This window comes from Lynx canadensis, chromosome B4 (assembly GCF_007474595.2).
Source record: "Lynx canadensis isolate LIC74 chromosome B4, mLynCan4.pri.v2, whole genome shotgun sequence".
NCBI classification, from domain to species: domain Eukaryota; kingdom Metazoa; phylum Chordata; class Mammalia; order Carnivora; family Felidae; genus Lynx; species Lynx canadensis.
The window spans coordinates 110,222,592-110,245,842 of NC_044309.1; the positions used below are offsets into that span (position 1 = coordinate 110,222,592).

Sequence of the window (23,251 nt, forward strand, 5' to 3'; positions counted from 1 at the left end):
TGTGCATTTTAAGAGAATGGTGGCATGAAACTGGCAGTGACCAAGGGGCACTGGTGTAAGATTGCTTTTGCTGAGAGAAGAGTTCCAATGTGGCAAATGTGGGAGAGAAGTCGTTCAACATTTGGGTAACAAACCACTCCTCCAGCTATGTTCTCACACGGGTCACCCACCCACCCACATGTGACAGGGTCTTTGTGTTGTTGGAAAGGGGAGAATGGCCATCTCAGATCTTTTTTGTTAGGCTTGTTAGAGAATAGTAGGAAGGCATGTGGAGGGGGATAAGACACACTGTGGAACCCACAAAAGAGAAAATGGGGAACAAGCTGGTGCTGCCACATCAGCACAAAGAGAACTCTTCGGTGTCCTTCACTGCCTGTGATGGAGATGAAAAAATGAGCAAAGAAACAAAGTCACCGCAGTGATGTACCAATTTTACCCACAGATTCTCCATGACCTTAAATATCTCCCTACCTGCTCTCTATAAGCCCTTCAGAATAACTCCAGGATTTCTCTCCTTGTCTTAGAAAAATACTAACTTGGGACAGGAAAAAAATGAAGTCTTTTTCAAAAACCACAAGAAACAAAAATTCACAGCTATCGAAAGCATTCCTTACTTACCAATTTTGTAACGTCTTTCACATCATCAGTCACACGGTTCCTGCAGAGCCCTTTAGTTTTGACCAGAGGGTTAAATAGGAGCAGCTGAAGATAAATGCAAGTGACAATCCAAGTCTAGATGAAAACAGAAAAACTGCTGGTGATGACCAGTGAAAAACTGTAATCACTCAAACGATTGCATCTTATACCTTAAGGTGGAAAGGACAATCTATATTAAAAAAAAAAAAAAAAAAGAAACAAACAAACAAAAAACTACTGCCTTAAATATAACTTAAATGCTGGGTGTTCAAAATATGCTGACCAAATTTTTAAAAAATTGTCTGTTAAAATGTGGTTTGGATTTTCATTTCAATGACATTATTGTTAACTCTTGTCAAAAGCTTTCTAAGGCCAATTTCCTAATGGCGATTAGGAATGAACATGTAGCAACTTATAAAGGATCTACCACTAAAGGTGTTTTCTTTTTTAAACTAGGAATGTATGAAATTCGTACCTTAAGGCACCAAAAAAGGCTTTCTATACTTTAAGTGTAGACCGTTTGGCAAGTAGCAGCAACCCCTGAGCAGTGCTTTAAATCCGATAGTATATGATAGTACTCCAAGTGAGGGAGAGAGATGTATTTTTAGATCTGGGACAGAATTTAACCTCATTTAAGAGACATCAAAAGAATCGTCGTTTTTAATCACAGCTTTTAAACCACTTAATAAGGAAAAACATTTCCTTAGTGAAGAGGAAGACATTCCTGAACCCTAGCATGATCGATCGATCTCTCTCTCTCTCTCTCTCTCACTCACACACACACACACACACACACACACACACACACACACACACACACGTGTGCTCACACACACTTCTCCTTGAAAATCCCACCATGTTTTGTAGTTACTTTTATGCAGGACTTATTTTTTCTTACTACACTGGATTCTAGGTTTTTAAGAACCTGAGCACCTGATTCTTTTTTTTATTTTTTTTATCCTTATAACACACAACACAGCACCTTGCACATTAAGAGCTCTTTATGTAAATATTGGCTGGATGAATCAGTGACCAAAGTAAAAACTGTCTAATGCTTCAAATTCAAATCCAATTTATTGAGCACATATTATGAAACAGGGACTGTGCCAGTCACTAGAGAAACAAAGGTGATGAAGATGCCCTTGAAACTCAGAGGCAGGTGCATAAAGAACACACACACTCTATGACAAATGCTTTGAGAACACAAAGAAGGAAGCAATTAATCAATTAACCTTAAAGGAGGAGAACCCCTTGGCAGGAAGACAGTGCCAAGAAAAGCCAGAAAAAAAAAAAAATAGGACTCTGGCTGGCTTTTGGAGGACAAGGAGGAGCTTGCAAGAGTGGACAAAGAAGGGACATGCATTCCAGGAAAAATAAACAGCATGAGAAAAGGCATGGATATCTGAAGACATTTTAAAATGTGACGGTAATCTTTTAGGAGTTAACATTTGTCTATGGCATCTTACAATTACACGAAGTCCATCTGCACACGACTAGAAACCTTTCCTATTTATGTAGCTAGCCAGGTACTTTTTAAAAACACTGGATTATTTTCAACTAATATCTGCACACTAACTAGCTGTCACACTGGACCAAGTGAACATCAGCATTTACAAAATTTCTGAGAGTACAACGCTACCTACATAGATAAGAGTGGCTTGTAAACAAAACCTAAGCCTTTTCATTGTTTTAGCATCGTGACCTATTCTAGCAGTAATCCTGTTTAAGTTTGGTTAAGGCTACTTTGAACACTGAGGGGTCATTCTGTTCATAGCACTGTCTCCCTTGGATTGAAATGAAGACTAAGTTGTGCAAATGATTTCCTGAAAACAACCAGGATGTTCTTCAGCAGGTGGATAAACTGTGGCATATCAGACAATGGTATATTTTTATTAAAATATTAATTAATATTAATCATTAATCATTAAAAAGAAATGAGCTATCCAGCCATGAAAAAACATGAAGGAAACTTAAATTTATATTATTAAATGAAGGAAGCCAATCCAAAGAGGCTACCTACATACTGTATGATTCCAACTATTAGGACGTTCTGGAAAAGGCAAAACTATGGAAACAGTAAAAGGATCAGCAGTTGCCAGAGACTGTAGGGGGAGGGATGAACAGGTGGAACACAGGATTTTTAGGGTAGTGGAAATACTCCGTATGACACTATAATGGTAGACATTGGCCACTGTACATTTGTCCAAACTCACAGAATGCAACATTAAGACTGAACCCTAACATGAACTATGGACTCTGGATGATTAAGAGGTGTCAATGCAGGTTTATCACTTGTAATAAACATACCACTCTGTGCATGTGTAGGGGCAGGGAGCGTATGGGAAATCTCTGTACTTTCCTCTCAATTTTGCTGTGAACCTCAAACTGTTCAAAGAAAGAAAAAAAAGTCATTAAAAAAAATCACTTCACTGTGGTGAGAACAAACTTTAGGGTAGCAATAGGTAGAAGAAAGAGACCATTTAAGGGCTATCGTTATCACCCAAGCAAGAAAGGGCTGTAGCAATGCACTGACCAGAATTGGTTTGATTCTGGATGTCTCCTGCGGGCTCAGCCAATAAGATTTCCTGATAGCTGGGGTGTGATTTGAAAAAGTCAAAGGTGACTCCAAGGTTTCTGGCTTGAGCAAATGAAAAGATGGTACTACCATCAACTGAAGTGGGAAGGCTGATGGTGGGGAAGGTCTGGAGGTCAGATTAGGAGTCTAATTTTGAGCGTGTGAAGTTTGAAATGTCTTTGAGATATCTTACTGATGATACCAGGTCATGATATTTGAATCTGGGTTTAGGAGGTAAGTTTGGGCTAGATACATAAATGACAGCCTCTGATGTATAAATGGAATTTTAAGCAAAGAGTGGCTGAGTCCATCCAGGGAATAAGTACAAATGGAAAAAAAAAGAACAAAGGACTGGGTCCTACAGTGCTCTAACTGTAAAAGGTCTGGCAGAAGATTTAGAAAGCACAAAAGAATCTCAGGGAGAAGCCAAAGGAGTAGGAGGAAGCCAAGTTTAAAAAAAGAAAAGTTAGGTTAAGGAGAATGAGGTCGAACTACGTCAAATACTCATAACAGGTCAAGTAAGATGAGAACTGAGCACTGACCACTGGATTTGGCAGAGTTCAGGTCACTGGTGACGTTATCAAAAACGGTTTTACTGAGGCAGGTGCAGGAAAAAGTCAGTGGGGTGTGGGTTTCAGAGAACATGAGGGAGTAATTAGAAACGGTGAATGTAGACAGCTCTCTTAAAGAGCTGTCCTTCAAAGGGGAGCCAATAAGCAAATGAATAAATAAAAACAAGTGGGGTAGTAATTGGCAAGGACTTGAGGGAGGGGAGAGTTCTCTCTGCAAGTTGGTAGGAGCACTGGGAAGTGTGTATGCCCCTGGGGCTGATCCAGCAGGAAGGTGCAACTGGGCGACGCAGGTCAGAAGAGAGGCAACTAATTGCTGGAGCAATGTTCTTGAGAAGGCAAGAAGCGGGGAGATCGAGGCGTCAAGCACAGGGGCTGGCCTTACGTAAGAGTACATACAGTTTATCAGTGCTATCAGACAGAATGTCCGAAAATGTGAGTGCAGATGTGGGTGATTTTTCAACAATACGGTGAATGACAGCTACCCTCTATGTGTGCCAAGCATTTTGTATATCTGATCATAAACAAACTTCAAGTTTCATATATTCTAATTCTAATGATGGAGAAATTGAACTACAGAGAGATTTGGTGACTTCTAAGTGGTAAAAACCCAGGTCTGTCCACAATTCTAAATCCTGTGCTCTTCACCACCCAATACTGTCACAGTACTCCCACAAAGCTGTCACATCATTGGTGAGAATTCCAAATAGCACAGTTCTAAAACGGTCATAATTTTTAAAATATTGAGCATATCAAGACAAGCATGTTCCATAATCCATGTCAGTTGAATACTCTATGTTTTTCAGATTACCATAATTTTTAATATGTTCTATTAGTTTTTAAAAATATACTAATACAGACTTCTATAACAATTGCAAAATAATGTCACCAAGGCAGCGTCAAAATATTTTTTTTGCATCAGTTATATACAAATACCAGTGAAGATAGATTCCTATAAAATGAGCAAAAGCCTATTTGGTCAGGGCTAAAATTAAATCTGTTAATACATTCACACATCTCTGACAAACTTGTATTTCTTGAAGCACTTTATTTTAAAGCTGTTAAATAAACTTACGTTGTAATTTAACTTTGTATATACTTAGCTACTAGTAAGGAATAGTCACCTTTTGTTAAATTCAACAGTTCACTCTGGCAAAACTAGACATTACAATAGAGAAGAAATCATAGAGAAATGTCCCTCATCAGTGTTCTCGTGAGAGCGCTGAAATGCAAAGCCTATTTCTTTGTATGGAAAAGTAATTTTTCAGTATTATTCTATAGAGAATACAGACATTTTTCTAACATATAGTACACGCACTTCCTTGACTTCTTAAACGGTGGGAAGAAGTACTAAGCTTTACTTTTTTTTGATGATTCAGGTTCATCAAATAAAAGAGAGACTAAGTGAAATAAGCCAGACATAGACAAATATGATATGATCTCACTTACATGCAGAATCTAAGAAAGAAAATAATAATGGTAACAGAGTAAAATAGAGTGGTGGTTATCAGAGACTGGGGGATATCTAGAAAGGATACAAACTTTCCAGTTATAAAATGAGTAAATTCTGCGGATCTAATGTACAGTAAGGGGACTGTAGTTAATACTATATTGTAAAGGAAAACTATGAGGGGATAGTTTGCTGTCATTTCATGATGTATGCTTATATCAAAGCCATCACATTGTACACCTTAAATATATACGATTTTTGTCAGTTATACTTCAATAAAGGTGAGGGGGAAAAAACATTCCAGGTATGCAGTTGTGACGACCTTTGCCTAAGTAGCTCCAAATTACTGTATTTGACTGAATGACTGTTTTTAAAATGTTGTTTTAGTTTTTGTCGGCTGGCTTCCCAGTTTACCAGTTTCTCCCAGTCTGTCAGTCATTACTTGCAACATAGTTTACTGCTAGTATGCCTGTTTCTAGCCTCCTGCAGTCTCAATGGCAAAACACAACACATGGACCACAGTGGGTGCCTATGGTAGTCAGAACTCTGGCAAAAAGATGGCCATGCCCTAATTCTTGGAGCTTGTGAATTTTTTGCTTTGTATGGCAGAATGGACTTTACAGATGTGATTAAGCTAGGAACCTTGAGATGGAGAGCCTACCCCGTATCTTCTGGGTCCAAGAGAGTGCTACAGCTCCTCACAAACTAAGAATGTTTTCCAGCTCTGGTGAGAGAACCGCAATAAAGGAAGAGGCGGAAGATGTGACATGGTAAGGACTTTACTTGCCGTTTCTGGAAATGGGCCAGGAGTCAAAGAATACCAGTGGCTTCTAGAAGCTGAAAGAGCAAGGAACAAAGTCGACCTCAGAGCCTTCAGGAAGGAACATAGTGGCCCTGACACCTTGATTTTAGCTCAGTAAGTCCACCAAGTTTGGATTTCTGAATCTACAGAACTGTGACATAATAAGTTTGTATAGTTTTAAGTGGCTAAGTTTGTGATAATTTGTTATAGCAGCAACAGAAAAAAAAAATCAGAGCTTAAGAAACTCACTTTTTGAATGAATCAATGCATGAATGGTATAGTGTTGCAATGCCCAAGCTTTTCTGGTAAGGAAAATAAACTGCCTCTGTCAGTATTCTGGGCCCCCAACCCCTGCTTTAAGCAAAGCAGCTCAGCTTTTTTCCTGCTTTATTTGTTCATGCTTCTGGGTAAGATTTTGTTTAAACAAAGGTTTCCAAGGGTAAGAGAGAGAGAAAAAAAAACACACAAAAAAACACATGCTTTTGAAAACTGGTGGTGTGATGGCAGAGAACAGAACATGAATCCAGGAAACCTCTCAACTCCTTTACCGTATGACCTCAAGTAAGCCAGTTAATTCTTCCAAATGTCTGTAGCGTATAAGAGGACAATAATTTTTGCCTCACGCACTTCATGGAGCGATGGTGAGGGGATCAAATAAAAACTTTTCCAACTACAGGTGCTGTGCAATTATTTGCTGTGCGGTTTGTAGGTTTTAGATAGTCAAGGAAACCAGGGAAAGAAGGGCTTCAAACTGAACACTCAGGGAAAGGACTTTACATAGTCAATCTTTCATGAACAAAGAATAGGACCTTTGGTATGGATACTTTGACACCAGTACTGGTTTCACACGCGTTTTTCAATGTATTTCTTAGTTCTCAACTGTGTTGAGAGTAGCTTCAGTTAACGCTGCACTTCCAATTAAGTGAGGTATTTCCCCATCTTTGGTTTCGCACTCTTCCTCTTTCTCTAATTTCTGGAAACCCTAACAAAGGTACAGGGGTACCTAAATGTGGGGGTGTGCACGCACACACACACACCCTATTGGAGATAGAATGCTGAAGCAAAATGTCCCTGTGTTTGTGACTTCTGCTCTAAAATGTATCTTTTCACTTTGGGCAGTCATCTCACTGGTTTTTTGTTTTGTTTTGTTTTGTTTTTCCTGTAACATTCTCTGCTTCTGCGTACGACATTTTTCTTTGGCTACTTTGTTTTAGCATCCTACAACTTTTCTCTCTAGGTCACGCTCATTATGTGATAACCTCTCATTTCATGATAACCTTTCATTGCACAGACACATTAAACTAATCTTATTGTCGGCAGTTCTAGATTTTTTATTTGGAGGCATGCGTCAAAAGTGTCCCCCACATACTCCCCACATCACACAGAATTCCACTAACCCTTTCATTGCTAATAGTTGCCTTGAAATTATTTACATGATTAAAAAAAAATGAGAAATCTGTATGTACTGTTAGAACTAAGCCATACAATAGAAATAGTTCTGGTAGAGGGAAATATAGGGAATTAACATTCATACTTAATTTTGAATGACAGAAAAGCAGATCTTTTTCTGGGGAGTTTTTATAGTGGCAGACCATGCTGAAAAGATCCTTTGAAGAAGAGGAAGAGGGGGAAAGTTACAGGAAGAGGCCAGAGACCCTGAAGACCTGAGACCGATGTCTCATTTTTGTTGAGAACCAGTCTCAGTAGATCCCAGTGGGACATTCATCTGCTCGTTAATTCTTCCTGAACATAAGAACCTTCCTTACAATAAAAAGCCACATGCCAGGAAAAAGAGCTGCAAAATCCCCCTAAAGCAAACTATTTACTTGATCTGAACATGTGTTATGACACAGAAGTCGCTTTGCAAACTTCTTTCCTTTGGTAGAAACTAACATGATTGCAGCCCAAGAACATCAGGGGAACATATGCTGTTTGAGAAATCAGAAGATTCCTAGCTTCTAAACTTAAAGAAAAAAAAAAAATCCCGCAAACTTTTCTATGAACTTGAGAAGCGATTTTAAAATAAGTGTTGCCAGGGCCCACGTGACAGACTTCTCAAAGTCAAAAAGTGAGTGCGGTGTCTGCGTAGCTCGTTTTCTTTATGCACAGACCTACAAAGTGGTATTGGGTCTGCCCCGAACAAAACAGCAGCTGCTGCCAAAAACAACATTCATCTTCTCTTTAATCTGGAATGCCAGCTAGCGAAGCAGGCAGTTCCCTTGTAGCCCAAATGTGCTTTGGAAACAAGCCAACTGGCTTAGCTACCCAGAGCCAGGAAAGCAAGTTACCAAGATACAGGTATAGTAATTAGTCCTGAGTTCAGGTCTTTTGAGGTCGTATGAACCATATCCTTCAAAAATAATCGTAATGTAAACTACCAACAGATTCTGGTTCAGTGAGTAACCATTTAATTCTACAGAACTTCTTCCTTCAGATTTTTAAAAAAAATTTTTTCATGTATATTTTTGAGAGACAGAGCATGAGTAGGGGAGGGGCAGAGAGAGAGGGAGACACAAAATCTGATGTGGGCTCCAGGCTCCCAGCTGTCAGCACAGAGCCGACGTGGGGCTTGGACTCACGAACTATGAGATCAAGACCTGAGCTGAAGTTGGACACTTAACCAACTGAGCCACCCAGATGCCCCTTGATTTCTAATCTTTAAGTAATATACCACTAAACATTCTAGAGAAAATACCGAATCATCCTACACAAATTCTTCTCTAGTGATCATCCAGTAAGCTCAAGGGGCAAAGTAAACACTTAGCACAAGCCTCTCAGGAAAGCAGATGTTAACAGGGTAGCTAAATGAAACTCAAGCCAGCTTCAAGTCCAGATTGGTGCACTAGAATCTTGTAAAGATCTACTTCCATATCTCTCCATGCAGATGCTTTTGTGAAGAAGTGAAATAAAAATACTCTAGGGACACGTGGGTGGCTCAGTTGGTTGAGCGTCTGACCTCGGCTCAAGTCATGATCTCATAGTTCTGGGAGTTCAAACCCCACATGGGCTAGCTGCTGTCAAGCACAGAGCCCATTTCCGGTCCCCTGTTCCCGTCTCTTTGCCCCTTCACTGCTTGCAGTCTCTCAAAATTAAAAAAAACACTAGGGGCGCCTGGGTGGCGCAGTCGGTTAAGCGTCCGACTTCAGCCAGGTCACGATCTCGCGGTCCGGGAGTTCGAGCCCCGCGTCGGGCTCTGGGCTGATGGCTCAGAGCCTGGAGCCTGTTTCCGATTCTGTGTCTCCCTCTCTCTCTGCCCCTCCCCCGTTCATGCTCTGTCTCTCTCTGTCCCAAAAAAAATAAAAATAAACGTTGAAAAAAAAAAAAAACACTAAAAAAGATCCTAAAGTATTGGTGATCACTAAAACATGTTAATATGCTCTACTAACAAAAACTGAACAACCTAGAAATGAATTTTTTAATATGAAAAGACAAACAATGGCTTTAATGTAAACAGGGAATTTAAGGATTTCAGTGGATTCAATATAGGGGAAAAAATGAGAAAAGTCACTATTGATAGTCCTTACTCTAAATGTAAATGCTATTTAAAGAGGAAATGACTCACATGTATAGACTTCTACTAAGGGCCACACACAGGAGCAACAGTTTGCAGATATTACATATAACCTTCCCACCAACCAGATTTTACAGGTTAGTAAAACATGCTTCAGTAGGATTAAGTAACTTGTTTATGGACACTCTGCTAGTAAACCCCTGAGCTGGGTTTAAACCAGTATCTACACTATACTAGGAAGGAAAATCCTGGGCTAGTCACATAATAAAACTGATTTCATTTATATTTAATGAACTATTCAATTTTTTCGAAAATACCTACGCTGTGGATGGCGTATAGGTCCATTTAGCTGAATCAGTTTTTGATTGAAGCCACCATATCAAATTATTACTAGGCTGGGTAAACAAGTAGTACAGGTAAATCAAGTTACACTTCACTGTAGGTTTATAAAAAATTGCATAGCTAGAGGGAGGGGAAAAAAAAACAAAGTGATAAGTTGTTCCTTCTGATAAAAACAAAATTAAGTGCTTTCAGACTTCTAAGAGCTACCTATTCATTTAACAAACATGTACGGGAGTGCCTGGGTGGTTCAGTTGGTTAAGCGTCTGGCTTTGGCTCAGGTCATGATCTCGTGGTTCTGGAGTTCGAGCCCCGCGATGGGCTCTGTGCTGACAGCTCAGAGCCTGGAGCCTGCTTCACATTCTGCGTCTCCCTTTCTCTCTGCCCCTCTCCCTCTTGTGTTCTCTTTCAAAAATAAATAAACATTTAAAAAAACGTATGGCGTACCTGATAGGTATGTAAGATAAAGACACAGCAGATGTCTTCTTTGGCCCAGGAGGGACAGCTAAACCTGACTTTGGGGGAACTGAAGGAGAGGCTCAGAGATAGCTCCTGGGAGATGACCCCTTCTTCGGGGGTGAATAGCAGGTAGCCAGATCAAAGAAAGCAGGGGTGAAGACACCTGGCAGAGGAAGTAGGAAGTGCCCATAGAATTGAGAAAACAGGGCATTTTCATGGAACTTCACATTGATGACATGACTGGAAAATGAATTTCAAGGAATAAATAATAAAACAGAGGAAGCTAGAGAGATAGGCAGAGGTCCTCCCAATTTTGCTAACTGGTGTGGATTTTATCTTAGAGACATGGGGAGCTCTTTATCTTAGAGCAGGGGAGGATCAAGATCTGATTTTAGAAAGGCTTATCAGGCATCAGAATGAAGGATAGGCTGGGGCTTGTGGAGGTCACTGAAGTCATCAACTAGGACAGACGCAGTGGGAGTGAAGAGAAATGGAAATGGACGAGTTCAAGAGGATATAAAGTTGAATGGGACTTGGGTGATGGGCAGAAAGTGTGTGGGATAAAAGGAGGAGGAGTCACAAATGACCTCCAGTTCCAGTTTAGGTGACGGGGTAAAAAGTAGAGCTATTCACTGAGCCAGGACATGTAGGAGAAGTGGTAGCTGGAGATTATTGGAAGTTATCACCGAAAACCTTGGGGGATAACCCCTCTAAGGGGGAGAAGAACTGTCTGCAGAGGAGAGGAGAGAATGAGAAGCGGAGCACGAGAGGCAAGTCTGTTGATTGTGGGATCTGCAATCACTATAAAAAGAAAGCACAAGAGGGCAAGTGTGAGCAATAAAACAGGCACTGAAAGAGGTCAACCTGATGGTTGCTGAAAAATACCTAATGGGGTTGACGCTGCTAAGGATAGTTTCCAGGAGTGACAGAGCTAGGAATCAAACCACAGTGGTAAATGAGCCAGGGGGAAATTTCAAGGCGATATACTACAACAGCTTGAAAAGGAAGGAGAACAGGTAATCTGGAAAGGCTAGAGAGTTCACTTTAGTCTGGGTAGAAGCAAAGACAGCTTGGAAAGAGTGGAGCCGTAATGATGTGCTAAGCTTTCTTCTTTCTTAAAGGGTCTGTGCCTGGGAACAACTCCCCTGTGGTCCATGACAGCCAAGTGAGCTGCGAGGCTTGGCCACTGTGGAAATCCCTGCAAAGAACTTCTACCTCAGGCTAGAATCTAGGGCCTAGGTGTTCAAATTTTGCTATTACTATTTTGGAATAGACATGTACAAGGCAGAAGCATTTGTGCCAGCAGTAGACATTACGTCATTAGAAACAATGGTAATGTAAGTCATTAGCTATTCATAAATACAACAGTTATATAAAAATAGAAGGAAAGAATTCCCCCAAGCAGTATAATCTGCTGTATTTTAGGGAAATGCTGGTTGATGACTAATTCTAATCAATTTTATGAGGATGATATGTAACAAACCAAACTATGCTAGAAAATTGCTAGGTGCTAGTTTAATGTTGAACCTAGATGTACATATTTGTTGCCAGATTTTTTTTTTTTTGATGTAAGTATACATTTTCAAAGAAATAAGAGACAGGCCCCCAAATTGGCAAAAGTATAGGAACATAGAAAAAAAATTTAGGGCAGTTTTGAAATTCAGATATTCACCTTCAAACACTCCACAGGCACAGGACCTTGTTCACTATTATGTCAATTAGCTGCTCTTAAAATTAAACCACAATATGCACTCCCAGTGTCGTAGCTTTCCAACAAACAGCTACAAAAACGCAAATTGTAATTTATACTCTCTCAACTATGTGACTCACTTCTGAAAGTGGGATCGCACGTAAATCAAAAGCTCTGCAATTTTTGAAAACTTGTAAAATCTTCTGCACTCCCAACAACTGAGAGATGGAAAATGAATGCAGATTCCAGCTGCTATCTGATCCCATGTGCTGAATTTGGACTGAATGACTCCCCTATAGAACTTCTTGTGTTTTGTTTTGTCCTATGGTTGCAATTAAATGGGCTCAGATGTCTTGTCAGATCAGCTACCAGGAGTCTTACAAGTTGGGTCTCTAAGGGACTTTTAATCTTTTAATTTTTAAGAACTTAATCTGAGGAAGCAGCTCAGAAAATCTCTGAAGGTCTTCTCACCTGAGTTTTTTTTTTTTTTTTTTTTTTTTTTTTACCACATTAAAATAAACCAAATCTTTATACTCTGTTAACTGCTTCCAATAGCATCAAAACCACTGGGAGTTAAAGGCATAAACTCAAAGAACACTCACAATCTTGATCATTTTCTCCATCACATCAGATGATAAGCCCAGTTTGCAAAGGTCACGGCATAAGCATCCCTGATTATGCAACGTGTGCTAGATACACCAACTGCTTTGGTTGAGTTGAATAAACTGTTCAAATGTTCCCTGCTTTCACTGAAGGTGCCCTAACCGGAAACAGGGTTGGGGGGGGGGGTGCGGGGAATTGGTTGTCTTACCTTTAGAAGAAAATGTAATCATCTGGGGTGTTTATGAAGATTTCAGATTCCTAAGCATCATACAGAATCAAAATTTCTGAGGGTGCATCACAAAGATGTGCACTTATAACAAGCCCTCCATGTGATTTTTAGGTATTCTTTAAAATCTGAGACATGCTATTTTAGGCTGTACTAGCTCATGGGTGTTATATCATTACAGAAAACAAAAAGGTCTAAAAAGGTAAATGAGTTTACATTTGGTTCAAGGGCTACATATTAGATTCTCTGGATTTAGAGCAACTTGAAAAAAGGAAAGCTAAACGTAATGAACAGTGTAGGAGTGGTGAGTGTCGAGGATACTACGGATTGGCTCTTTCAATTCCTACTCCATCTCTCTCCTAGCATATTCTCCTACACTGTGGTGGCTGCAAAACTTCCATTCCTTTGTAGTCAGCTACAATTGCAGATGTGACTTAGGTTCTGGCAATCAGGCACAACTCTGCAAGACTGATGTGGGAAGGAAATTCTTGAGAAAAGAAGCTGGGTGTTGGGCATGCATTTTGCTCCCTTGGGTGGTAATGCGGGCAGAAACTCCCTGCCATCAGTAGCAGTAAGAGCTTCCTGCATTAGCTGTAACAGTTTTACAGACAGTGGTGGATTTAACTGGGTTCCAGGCAACCAGAGTATTCCGGAAGCTCAGACTCCTCTTCTAGCCCTTCCAGTGGTTTTATAAGCCATCAAATACATTTCATTATATCCCCCACTCTGTTTAGCTGGAACGGTTTATCCCATCTGCAACTAACCCCTAAGCAATACTTGGAGAAAAAGAACCCAAGTTATTAAGCACTTCTTATAAAGGTTAGTCTAAACTTTCCGTAGGAATTTTCCATTAGTGTTTAAAAATTGAAACTGTAAGATAAGGATCACTTTAAAATTTAAGAAAAAAAAAAAAAAAAGAGAAATTTTTGATGGTCAACCCCGGAGAATGTTAATGTAATTCTACCACCTAAAGCACAGCAAAGCATCCATCTCTGACATGCCCGGGACATGTTCCTTTGGTAACAGTACACTTCATCAGCAAGTTCATTGTTGATGCAGGAGATAATGTTTAGAACAGAAGAACATCAGCAAAGTAAGACATGGATTCAAATCCTGATTCTGTCACTGACATGCTATAACCTTGAACCAATTATGTAACTTCTCTGAGCCTCAGTTTTCTCATGGGGCGGGGAGGGAATAGCATTTCTTTAGATTTTTGAAAAGATTAATTAAGACAGTATTATGTAAAGCACCGACAAGAGGCCTGGAACAGATCATGACATGACTGCCAATGCTATAGGTATTTTATCATTATTACTACTCCTTTAGATGCTGAATTCAAAACTAACAGTTGTACTAATAGTGAATTTCACATTCCATTTATGTTCTGCTTCCCTGTAGATTGAAGATCAGCACAGGAAGATGATCAAGAGTTTGTGAAACTGCCCTGGGTTTGGATTTGGATCAGCTCTCCCAAAGCAAGTGGCCATCTTGACCTGGTGTAAAAGTGAGGCTGAACTGTTTGGGCCACGGGTGAATGTTAACCTAAACAGCAGAGTTTCAAAAGTCAGCTTGAGCTTCAGCAATAAATAAATTCAAGACCGCTTTCGAAAACACAATGTGTGTACTCATGCACAGAGAAGCAGTGTGGAGTAGGGCCTGGGGGACAGTGATTCAGACTACCAAGGGGCACCTACGTGGCTCAGTTAAGTGGGTGTCCGAGCCTTGACTTCGGCTCAGGTCTTGATCTCATGTCATGGGGGCAAGACCTGCATCAGTCTCTCCACTGAGCATGGAGCCTGCTTGGTGTCTCTCCCTCTCTATAAATAAACAAATATAAAGTGCCCCTTCCCCACTCTATAAATAAGCAAATTTTAAAATCAGACTGCCCAACTTTGAATCCCCACTCTGCCACTGACCTGCCTTGTGGCCTATGGAAAGTTTATCTTTCTGTGCTTTAGTCTTCTTACCTGTACCATGGGCCTAATAGAACCTACTTTCCAGGCCTGTTGAGGACTAATATGCAAAGCACTTGGTACGGTACCGGACAGGAAGCACACCCCTGTAAAAGTTACCATTGTTAACAACGACACTTAGAACAAGCATCCTGGATAATGTTATTTCCAAACTTCAAGCCAAAACTCTGGGCACCATCCTTGATTCTTCCCCTATTTCCATATCCAGTCTCTTATGCCCTGTTAGTTCTACCAGCAAAATAAATCTTGCAACATTCACTTCTCTCCGTCTCATCTTGTACGGCTACAGTACAGGCTCCACGCTTGCCCAGAAGCCTTCAAAGGCCTCTAAATAGCCTTCTCTGCTTTCACGCTTGCTACTTACAACAGTGTGGCCCTTTGGGAATACATGACAGTACTCACTGCTTGCTTCGAATCTCTGCATACCTTTCCGTTCCATTTACAAGATGTGAGCTGCTGACCAAGGCCTAAAAGGCTCTACTTAACATAAACTTGCCTACCTCCATGTTCCCATCTTAGCATGCCCTCTCTCCCCACCATACTCACCACAACCCCACCGGCCTCCTTTTTGTTCCGGAAACACCTGAAATGTATTCCTGCCATTAGCCCTTTGCACTCGCTGCCATGAGCTTTCTCTGCAAAGCTCTGCAAAGGCAAGTCCTTCTCGTCACTCAGGATTCAGTTCAAATACCACCTGCTCAGAGAAACCTTCCCAAGGTGACCTGTCTTCAGCAGCTCCAAACCTTCTCCTATCACAGTTTTATTTCCACGGAATCACTTTTCATCAGAAAGTTCTCCTGCTTACCCAGTTAGTTTACTTGTTTGTCACCTGTCCCTACTGACAAGCATGTCGATGGTGTGAAGATGAGAAGTCTATTGTTCTTGCTCTTCACTCTTACCTCCAGCACCTGGAGCTCCTCCTCACTCACAGCACAGGCTCCTTATGTGTGCGTTGCACACGGTGCAACCTGCTACTGAAGTATCCACAAAATGCAAACCTTCTCTTATACGGGACAGACCACGATGGTTAGAGTGCAAACGCGGGTTTACGAACTGGGGTACAGATGAAGTCTGGATAACGCAGGCTTCAATTCTCAGCAGCCAGTGTCCATATTCACACAACTGAATTGCAACATCATCCACCAGTTTTGCTTATAATCTGTCTCTTGCACTGGGGTCTGAGCACCACCGGCCAGTACTTGCAGTGTCTCACCATTTTGTCCAGAATGGATAGAGCCGTGACGAGCACTGGGAAGCCTCTCGTGAATATTTTTTAAATGAACGAACACAGGAAGGACAAACAGAAGAGTTTTGCTCATCAGTAGGCCATAAACCATTGTCCTACTTCTCACTCGAGGGTCCGGTGAGTGCTAAATCCTAATGACATGTATAAGTAATATTCCACATTCTCTTAATTATTCAAAGTGTGACATTAGCTAACTGCTTTTTGGTTTGAACTTCTAACCATTATCTCTGTACCTTTAAGTACTTTTCTAGCTCCATGAAAATAGTAAATTGGGATATAAAACCAGGGGTAGACTGTAAGCTCCATGAAGCACAGCAATGAGGTGATTTTTTTCACTACAGTATTTCTAGCCTCTAGCACAGTGCCTTACAGTAAATGCTACAGAAACAACTAATGAATAAGGAACTACTGGAAAATGCCTTTCCTGGCAATGTGGCCAAAGCACAACATTAAGCCAAGGTGCTGACCTGCCTGTAAAATCCTCAGAATTCTTTTTTTTTTTTTTAAGTTTATTTTGAGAGACAGAAAGTGTGCACATACATACAGCATAAGCAAGGGAGGGGCAGAGACAGAGAGGGAGAAAGAGAATCCTAAGCAAGCTTTGCACTGTCAGCACATGGAGCCTGATGCGGGGCTCGATCCCACAAACCAGGAGATCAAGACCCAAGCCGAAATCAAGATGGATGCCCAACCGACTGAGCCATCCAGGCACCCCCCTCAGAATTCCCTTTCTAAAGAACCTAGATTAAGTATAATTTTAGAGTTACTTTCCTTTATTGACCCAACAGGAGCATATTAAAACAAAAACAACAATAAAAACCCCACAGATCTGAATGCAGACACTTTCCTATGATAAGTTCAGGGGAAATCTCTGAGAATCCTACAATTCTGCACTTCATTTAGAATTCAGAATACAACAACTTTAAATTTCTCCCTGTGTCCCCAGTGAGCTGCAATCCATCAAGATTTCTCAAGCAGTCAAAAAAAAAAAAAAAAAAAAAAAAAAATTACTCATGGTGCTTCTGCACTGGGAACACTTGCAGAGACTAGGACTTCACTTGGGAGCAGATATGTTCAGAAGCAATGACACAGGTTAAGCTTTTAAATGCTAATCTTATCTCTTCCCAAAGCATGGGTTGACTTATCTCTAGGTCATCCCTAGAGACCTACTACAGCAGGCAAAAACAAGCTCTTAGAGCTATTATTATTATTATTTTTTTTGTCATCCAGACCTATTCCTAGTATGATTGAAGATATAAAAAGCTCCCTTTTCTTCAAGAGAGTAACACAGGCATACTTTAACTGCTGCCCTCTCCCTTGACTTGTATGCAGGAAATAAAACAGCATGCTGGAAAACTCATGCACCAGCTCAAATGACACTCTCCGCCCCACTCCCATAGGCTTCAGTCATGCCTAACAGTAGGAAAATGCAATAGTAAGTGGTCAGCCCTTTTATTCCAATTTTTCACCATGATATTCATGAAGTTATACTTAGCATTCTCCATGATATCACTTATGGAGGAGAAGACTCCAAATTCAGTACAGAAAGAAGACTTAACAACAGAAATTAAAAGGCCGAGCTTTTACAGTGTATCAGGATACCAGTACAGGCATCACAGGTTTAAAAAAATTTTTTTTTTAATTTTTTTTTCAACGTTTATTTATTTTTGGGACAGAGAGAGACAGAGCATGAACGGGGGAGGGGCAGAGAGAGAGGGAGACACAGAATCGGAAACAGGCTCCAGGCTCTGAGCCATCAGCCCAGAGCCTGACGCGGGGCTTGAACTCACGGACCGCGAGATCGTGACCTGGCTGAAGTCGGACGCTTAACCGACTGCGCCACCCAGGCGCCCCAGGTTTTTAAAATTTTTAAAAAGATTCTGAGTTAACAGTCTTCAGAGTAAATGTAAACTATTTTGTGTTCTGAAATTCTTTCTCAAGTTGGACTTGGAAGCTTACTTGATAATATTCTCTGGTTTAAAAAAACAAAAGAAGAAGATGAAAAATGTACTTTAAAACCCTCAAGTTCTTACTCTAAGTCCGGGAGGAAAAAAACAAAAAACAAAAAACGAACTTTCTTCTTGAGTCAGGAAAGAGGGTGAGTGGGTAGCCATGCAAGATAATCCTTGGCGGGGGGGGAGGGGGGGGGAGTTTCTTTTCAAAGCAGCTGCTTTGCTGAGGAATTAAAGGAAGCTGGGGGGAATAAATGTAAACAGGGGGACTGCCTGGGTAGCACAGAGGCTCTCTCACCATAGCTGGGAGAATGGGGATCTACTTCCTCGGGACGTGGAGAGAGGCCTGTGTGGGCAGCACCTCCAGTTAAGTGAAATTTAAAAGATATGCTTCAGCTGCTCTATGATTTAGGTGCCAAATCCGCACAGATAATTATGCACATCTACTTCATGGTTTCATTTTTGTAGGTTATCTCCTCTTCTCATTTATGGTACTTTTTGGAGCTTTCATTTTCCAATCAGGGCAGGAGGTAGACTTTGCTCTTTTTGAGGTAATAATTATTTAATATCTGAGAAGTTTTATGGGTTCCAGAAATGTTAACATTTTAGTTCTACACCCCAAATGGAGCTTACCTGATTAAGACAAAAAGATAGACCATGCTACAAGGTTGCCTAACTTTAAAATTTCAGAACTTTGGGGCGCCTGGGTGGCCTCAGTCAATTGAGCATCTGACTCTTGATTTCTGCTCAGGTCATGATCTCATGGTTTCTGAGTGTGAACCCAGCATCAGGCTCCACACTGACAGCACAGAGCCTGCTTGGGATTCTCTCTCTCTCTCTCTCTCTCTCTCTCTCTCTCTGCCCCTCTCACACTCTCTCTCAAAGTAAACTTTGAAAAAAAAAGTTCAGAACTTTGAAAACTTGGCATCCAAAGAGTTTTATGAATTTTTTAAAGTATACGAATCTTATACTATATTGTTACTCTAGCACTGTATGGTAAAGCAGCATTATTACTTCCCTGAGTCACTAACATGGTGTATTCTAATCACAGATGAAACTTGAAAACATCACTTCTTATTAATCCTCCTCTAACCTTCTTCCTCTGCATGTAAATAGATCTTTGATCTTAAGTACTGAAACATCATTTTTTGCTAAATTCCTTAAACACATCGGTCTTAAATGTCACTCAAATTGAGCCATCTAATACTTCTCATATTGTCATATTTCTGTCTCCTATCACTTTCCAGATAGGGATTATACACATCAGGATCAGAATGTATAGAACACCCTGTCTCTGTCAACTGCACTGGCTAACTATTAAGTAACACAAACTATGAAAAGAAAATCTAAAAGGAAGCATCTTGGGGCGCCTGGGTGGCGCGGTCGGTTAAGCGTCCGACTTCAGCCAGGTCACGATCTCGCGGTCCGTGAGTTCGAGCCCCGCATCGGGCTCTGGGCTGATGGCTCAGAGCCTGGAGCCTGCTTCCGATTCTGTGTCTCCCTCTCTCTCTGCCCCTCCCCCGTTCATGCTCTGTCTCTCTCTGTCCCAAAAATAAATAAACGTTGAAAAAAAAATTTTTTTTTTAAAAGGAAGCATCTTGAATGTAGGTAAGCTGTGGAGTAAGAACCTACTTTACTTACAACAATCGTATTCATTATATTATATATGATTATTAATTGTATTGTATATCAAGGAAAACACGCTATCCAGGCAATACAAGAAGATGACAAATACCAGTACAAAGCAAAGGCTTAGGAGCAAACAGATCAGGTCTGAAGACTGACTAGATAGAAGATGCAAAGTCACTTGCTCAACCTCCCCAAGCCCACATTCCTCTTCTGTCAAAGGAACATCCACAGTACCACTCTCACAGATGGAGACAGGGGAGATAAAGCATGTATTTTTTTTTTTTTCCATCAGCAACAGTATTATGCCTCAAATCTTTTCTGGCTCTTAAACCTTCTATACATCTTAGTTAGCAACACTGCTGGCACCTGATATTCGACCTATTGTATTATTTCCTTAAGGATGGCCAGTAACTTGGGGTGCCTGGGTGGCTCAGTCGGTTAAGCATTTGACTCTTGATTTCCGTTCAGTTCATGATCTCACAGTTCATGGGTTCAAGCCCTGTGTCGGGCTCCTTGCCAACGGTGCAAAGCCTGCTTGGGATTCTGTCTGCTGTTCAGTCTGCCCCTCCCCTCTTCGTGCACACGGTTTCTCATGTATACACGCTTTCGCGCTCAAAATGAATAAACTTAAAAAAAAAAAAAAAAAAAAAAAAAGATGGCCAGAACTTTCCCACCCTCCTCTCTGTTTTAATCCATGGTCTCCATTCTCTTCTACAAGCCCAACTGGCCCATTTCTCTCTCCAAACAGAGTTATGTTTGAACAACATACGTTTGTGTGGGCCAGTGTTATCTGCATGGTTATACGTACTTCTTACTGATACCAACGCAGAATAGTACGATTCTAAAGTGTTCTTCTTACCTCCTAACTAAATCACTCTCCTTAGTGCCAACCCATATATCAACTGAGGTCAGCAGGCATAAAAATGATAAATACCCAGATCCAAGCTCAGAATGCAGCATCTGATCAGAGTTTGGTTCAGAAAATCTTTACGGAGATTCTGGTGCTGGGCCCCTAACTGGAGATACCAACATGAGGCAATTTAGACAGGCAGACAGGTAAGAAGATAATTTCAGTACATTGTTTTCATTCTATGATTTTTTGCTTTGGTTTTGTTTTGTTTTGTTTGAGAGTGAGATAGCATGAGTGGGGGAAGGGCAGAGAGAGACAGAGAAAGAATCCCAAGCGGGCTTTGCACTACTGGTGCAGAGCCCGACGTGGGGCTCCAACTCACGAATCGTGAGATCATGACCTGAACAGAAATCAAGAGTCGGACATTTAAATGACTGAGACACCAGGGTGCTCCTATGTGATTTTTTTTTTTTTTTTAAATGCTACGGAAGCACAGGGTAGATCCGGGGAGTACGGATGAAGAATAAGAGCAAACAAACATCACAGAGGGCTTCTTGGAAGAGGAAGTAACTCAGAGGATGGAGAAGGGCTGACAGGGCCAGAAGACCAAGTCTGGTGTACTAGGTGCATCACTACACCTTTATTACAGTGTCAGATGACACCATAATAAAATTTACCACTCAGGGAGCAGAGGGAATAAGCAACAGCCAACAGAGAACCCTGTATAGTGTGCTGAGGGTTTGGACTTTATCCTGCGGGAAATGAAAAGGCAGGGGAGGATTTTAAACCAGGATAGTTACACAGCGAGACTCCCTCTAATCACTCTAGATTGTGTGCTCTAGACTCTTTCAAACTACAGAAATCACCATTTGTTTTGTTGGATAATGAAATGGACACCCTTGGAAAGACTAAAACATCAAGACCACATAACTGTATTCAGGACATGGATCTCCTGTGTGGGCAAATTCTTGTTCTGACATTCCTGCAGAACCCTTCAAATGTCAGGACACAAATTTTGGGGTAGAGATGCAAAACTAAGCTCCCTTGTACTCCAACTCTCCTCCTAGACCACTAACAAAAATAATATGTGATAATGTTCCATCCCATTCTCCTTTGGGTCTGAAAATAATGGACTTATACTTTTTTCCCCCCTTAACATTTAAAAGAAATTTCGCTTCTTGGTTTCACAGTCTTGGTTCAATTTTTTTTGTTGTTGTTGTTAAATCTACTCTGAACTGAACCCAAAAATCACATCGTACATTTCTAGGTTGGTAATTTAATCACCGAGGTAGCAATGGTAAGAGATTCAGTCAAGAAACCTCTAGAAAGGCTCTTTAGATTATACAATGTCAGGAAACAGGAGCTGTTTTCTTTCACAAGTGCTTTGAACCAGTCAGCACTCCATCAAAAGGAACACAACAGTTTAATGTTCGGTCAAAGAATGGAATGCTTGTTTACCTGAAGTAACAGACTGATAAAAGTAGCTTGTTTGATTGATACAAACTTACTTGAAGATTAACCTGGACAATCAAGCCCTCACACTCTAAACACAATTACCTTCAGGAAAATAGAACACTCCCAAATTATTGATCCCCACACACTTATTAAATTTAGTACTTGCAAAATAATTAAGTCAAATTAAAAAAAAAAAAAACTTAAAAAAGCTTTGAAAGCAAAAACACACTTTGCTTAAAAGCACCTAGAATTTATTGCAGGTACTGGCTCATTTAATCCTGACAACCATCTGAGGAATTAGAACTGTTGTAAACCTCGTTTTACAAATCAGAAAATCAGAATATTGTGACTCAAGGTCATCCTTCTGAAGAGATGACTCCAGATTTAGGAATCTCCAAAGCTATCAATACATACTACACATAAGGTTGTTTGAGGCTCATTTTTGGAAGACATTAATACAAAGCATTTGTATGTTTAGAAAGTTTGAATTTTTTAATCACTCAAGAGTTAGAATAACATGACCTAGACCCCTGAGTGGAACAGCATGGTCTACAGAACACTCACTGCTCAATTATCCTCTCTCTCTCTCTCTCTCTCTCTCTCTCTCTCTCTCTCTCTCACACACACACACACACACACACAGCTTGTGAGGTAGCCAAGACGTATGTCACCATCCTTAGTTACAAAGGAGGATGTGGATCCTAAGCCAGACCCCTTACTCATCTCCAATTACCATACACAATCCCATTTCCCACATCTCCCATAACCTCTGCTCTTTAACAACAACAGATTTTAAATTATTATAGCCATCACACAAATGGAACAAACCCACAGAGTACACAGTCTGGCATATACTGATCTTATCTCTGCTGGTAAAATGTAGCCCCAAAGATTAGAGATACCACTTATCAAACATCGGTTTCGCGTCAGCCAACTTCCATAGATTATGTCATTTAATCTTCGTATTCTTCCAATTGTGTACTATTACCTATATTAACCCATTATACACATGAGAACATCAAGGCCTAGAGAAAGAATGTTAACAACATGCACACGGTCTTGGTGAGTAACAGAGCTAGGACTTGGGCTTCCTTCTAACCCCAAAGTCCATTCTCCTTCAAGTGTCTTTGAGGCCAATGAGTCAAGCACTTTCCACAAACATATAATTTTGTGTTTAACAGTATAGTAGGAAAATATGTGTTAAGCCTGACAATTATTTTTTATAGTAGTGTAATTCCATGAGTGACAATCACAAAGCAGGTAGATAACATACTCTTTCTCGG

The 23,251-nt window shown here is 40.6% G+C and overlaps 1 protein-coding gene across 1 annotated transcript in view; it reads right to left on the reverse strand.

Moving 5' to 3' along the window:
- KITLG (KIT ligand) overlaps window positions 1-23,251 on the reverse strand; it is an 81,754-nt gene that overhangs the window by 46,398 nt on the left and 12,105 nt on the right. Inside the window, 1 exon segment of the mRNA XM_030323347.1 lies at window positions 619-732. Within this exon segment, the coding sequence (XP_030179207.1) occupies window positions 619-732 (114 nt within the window).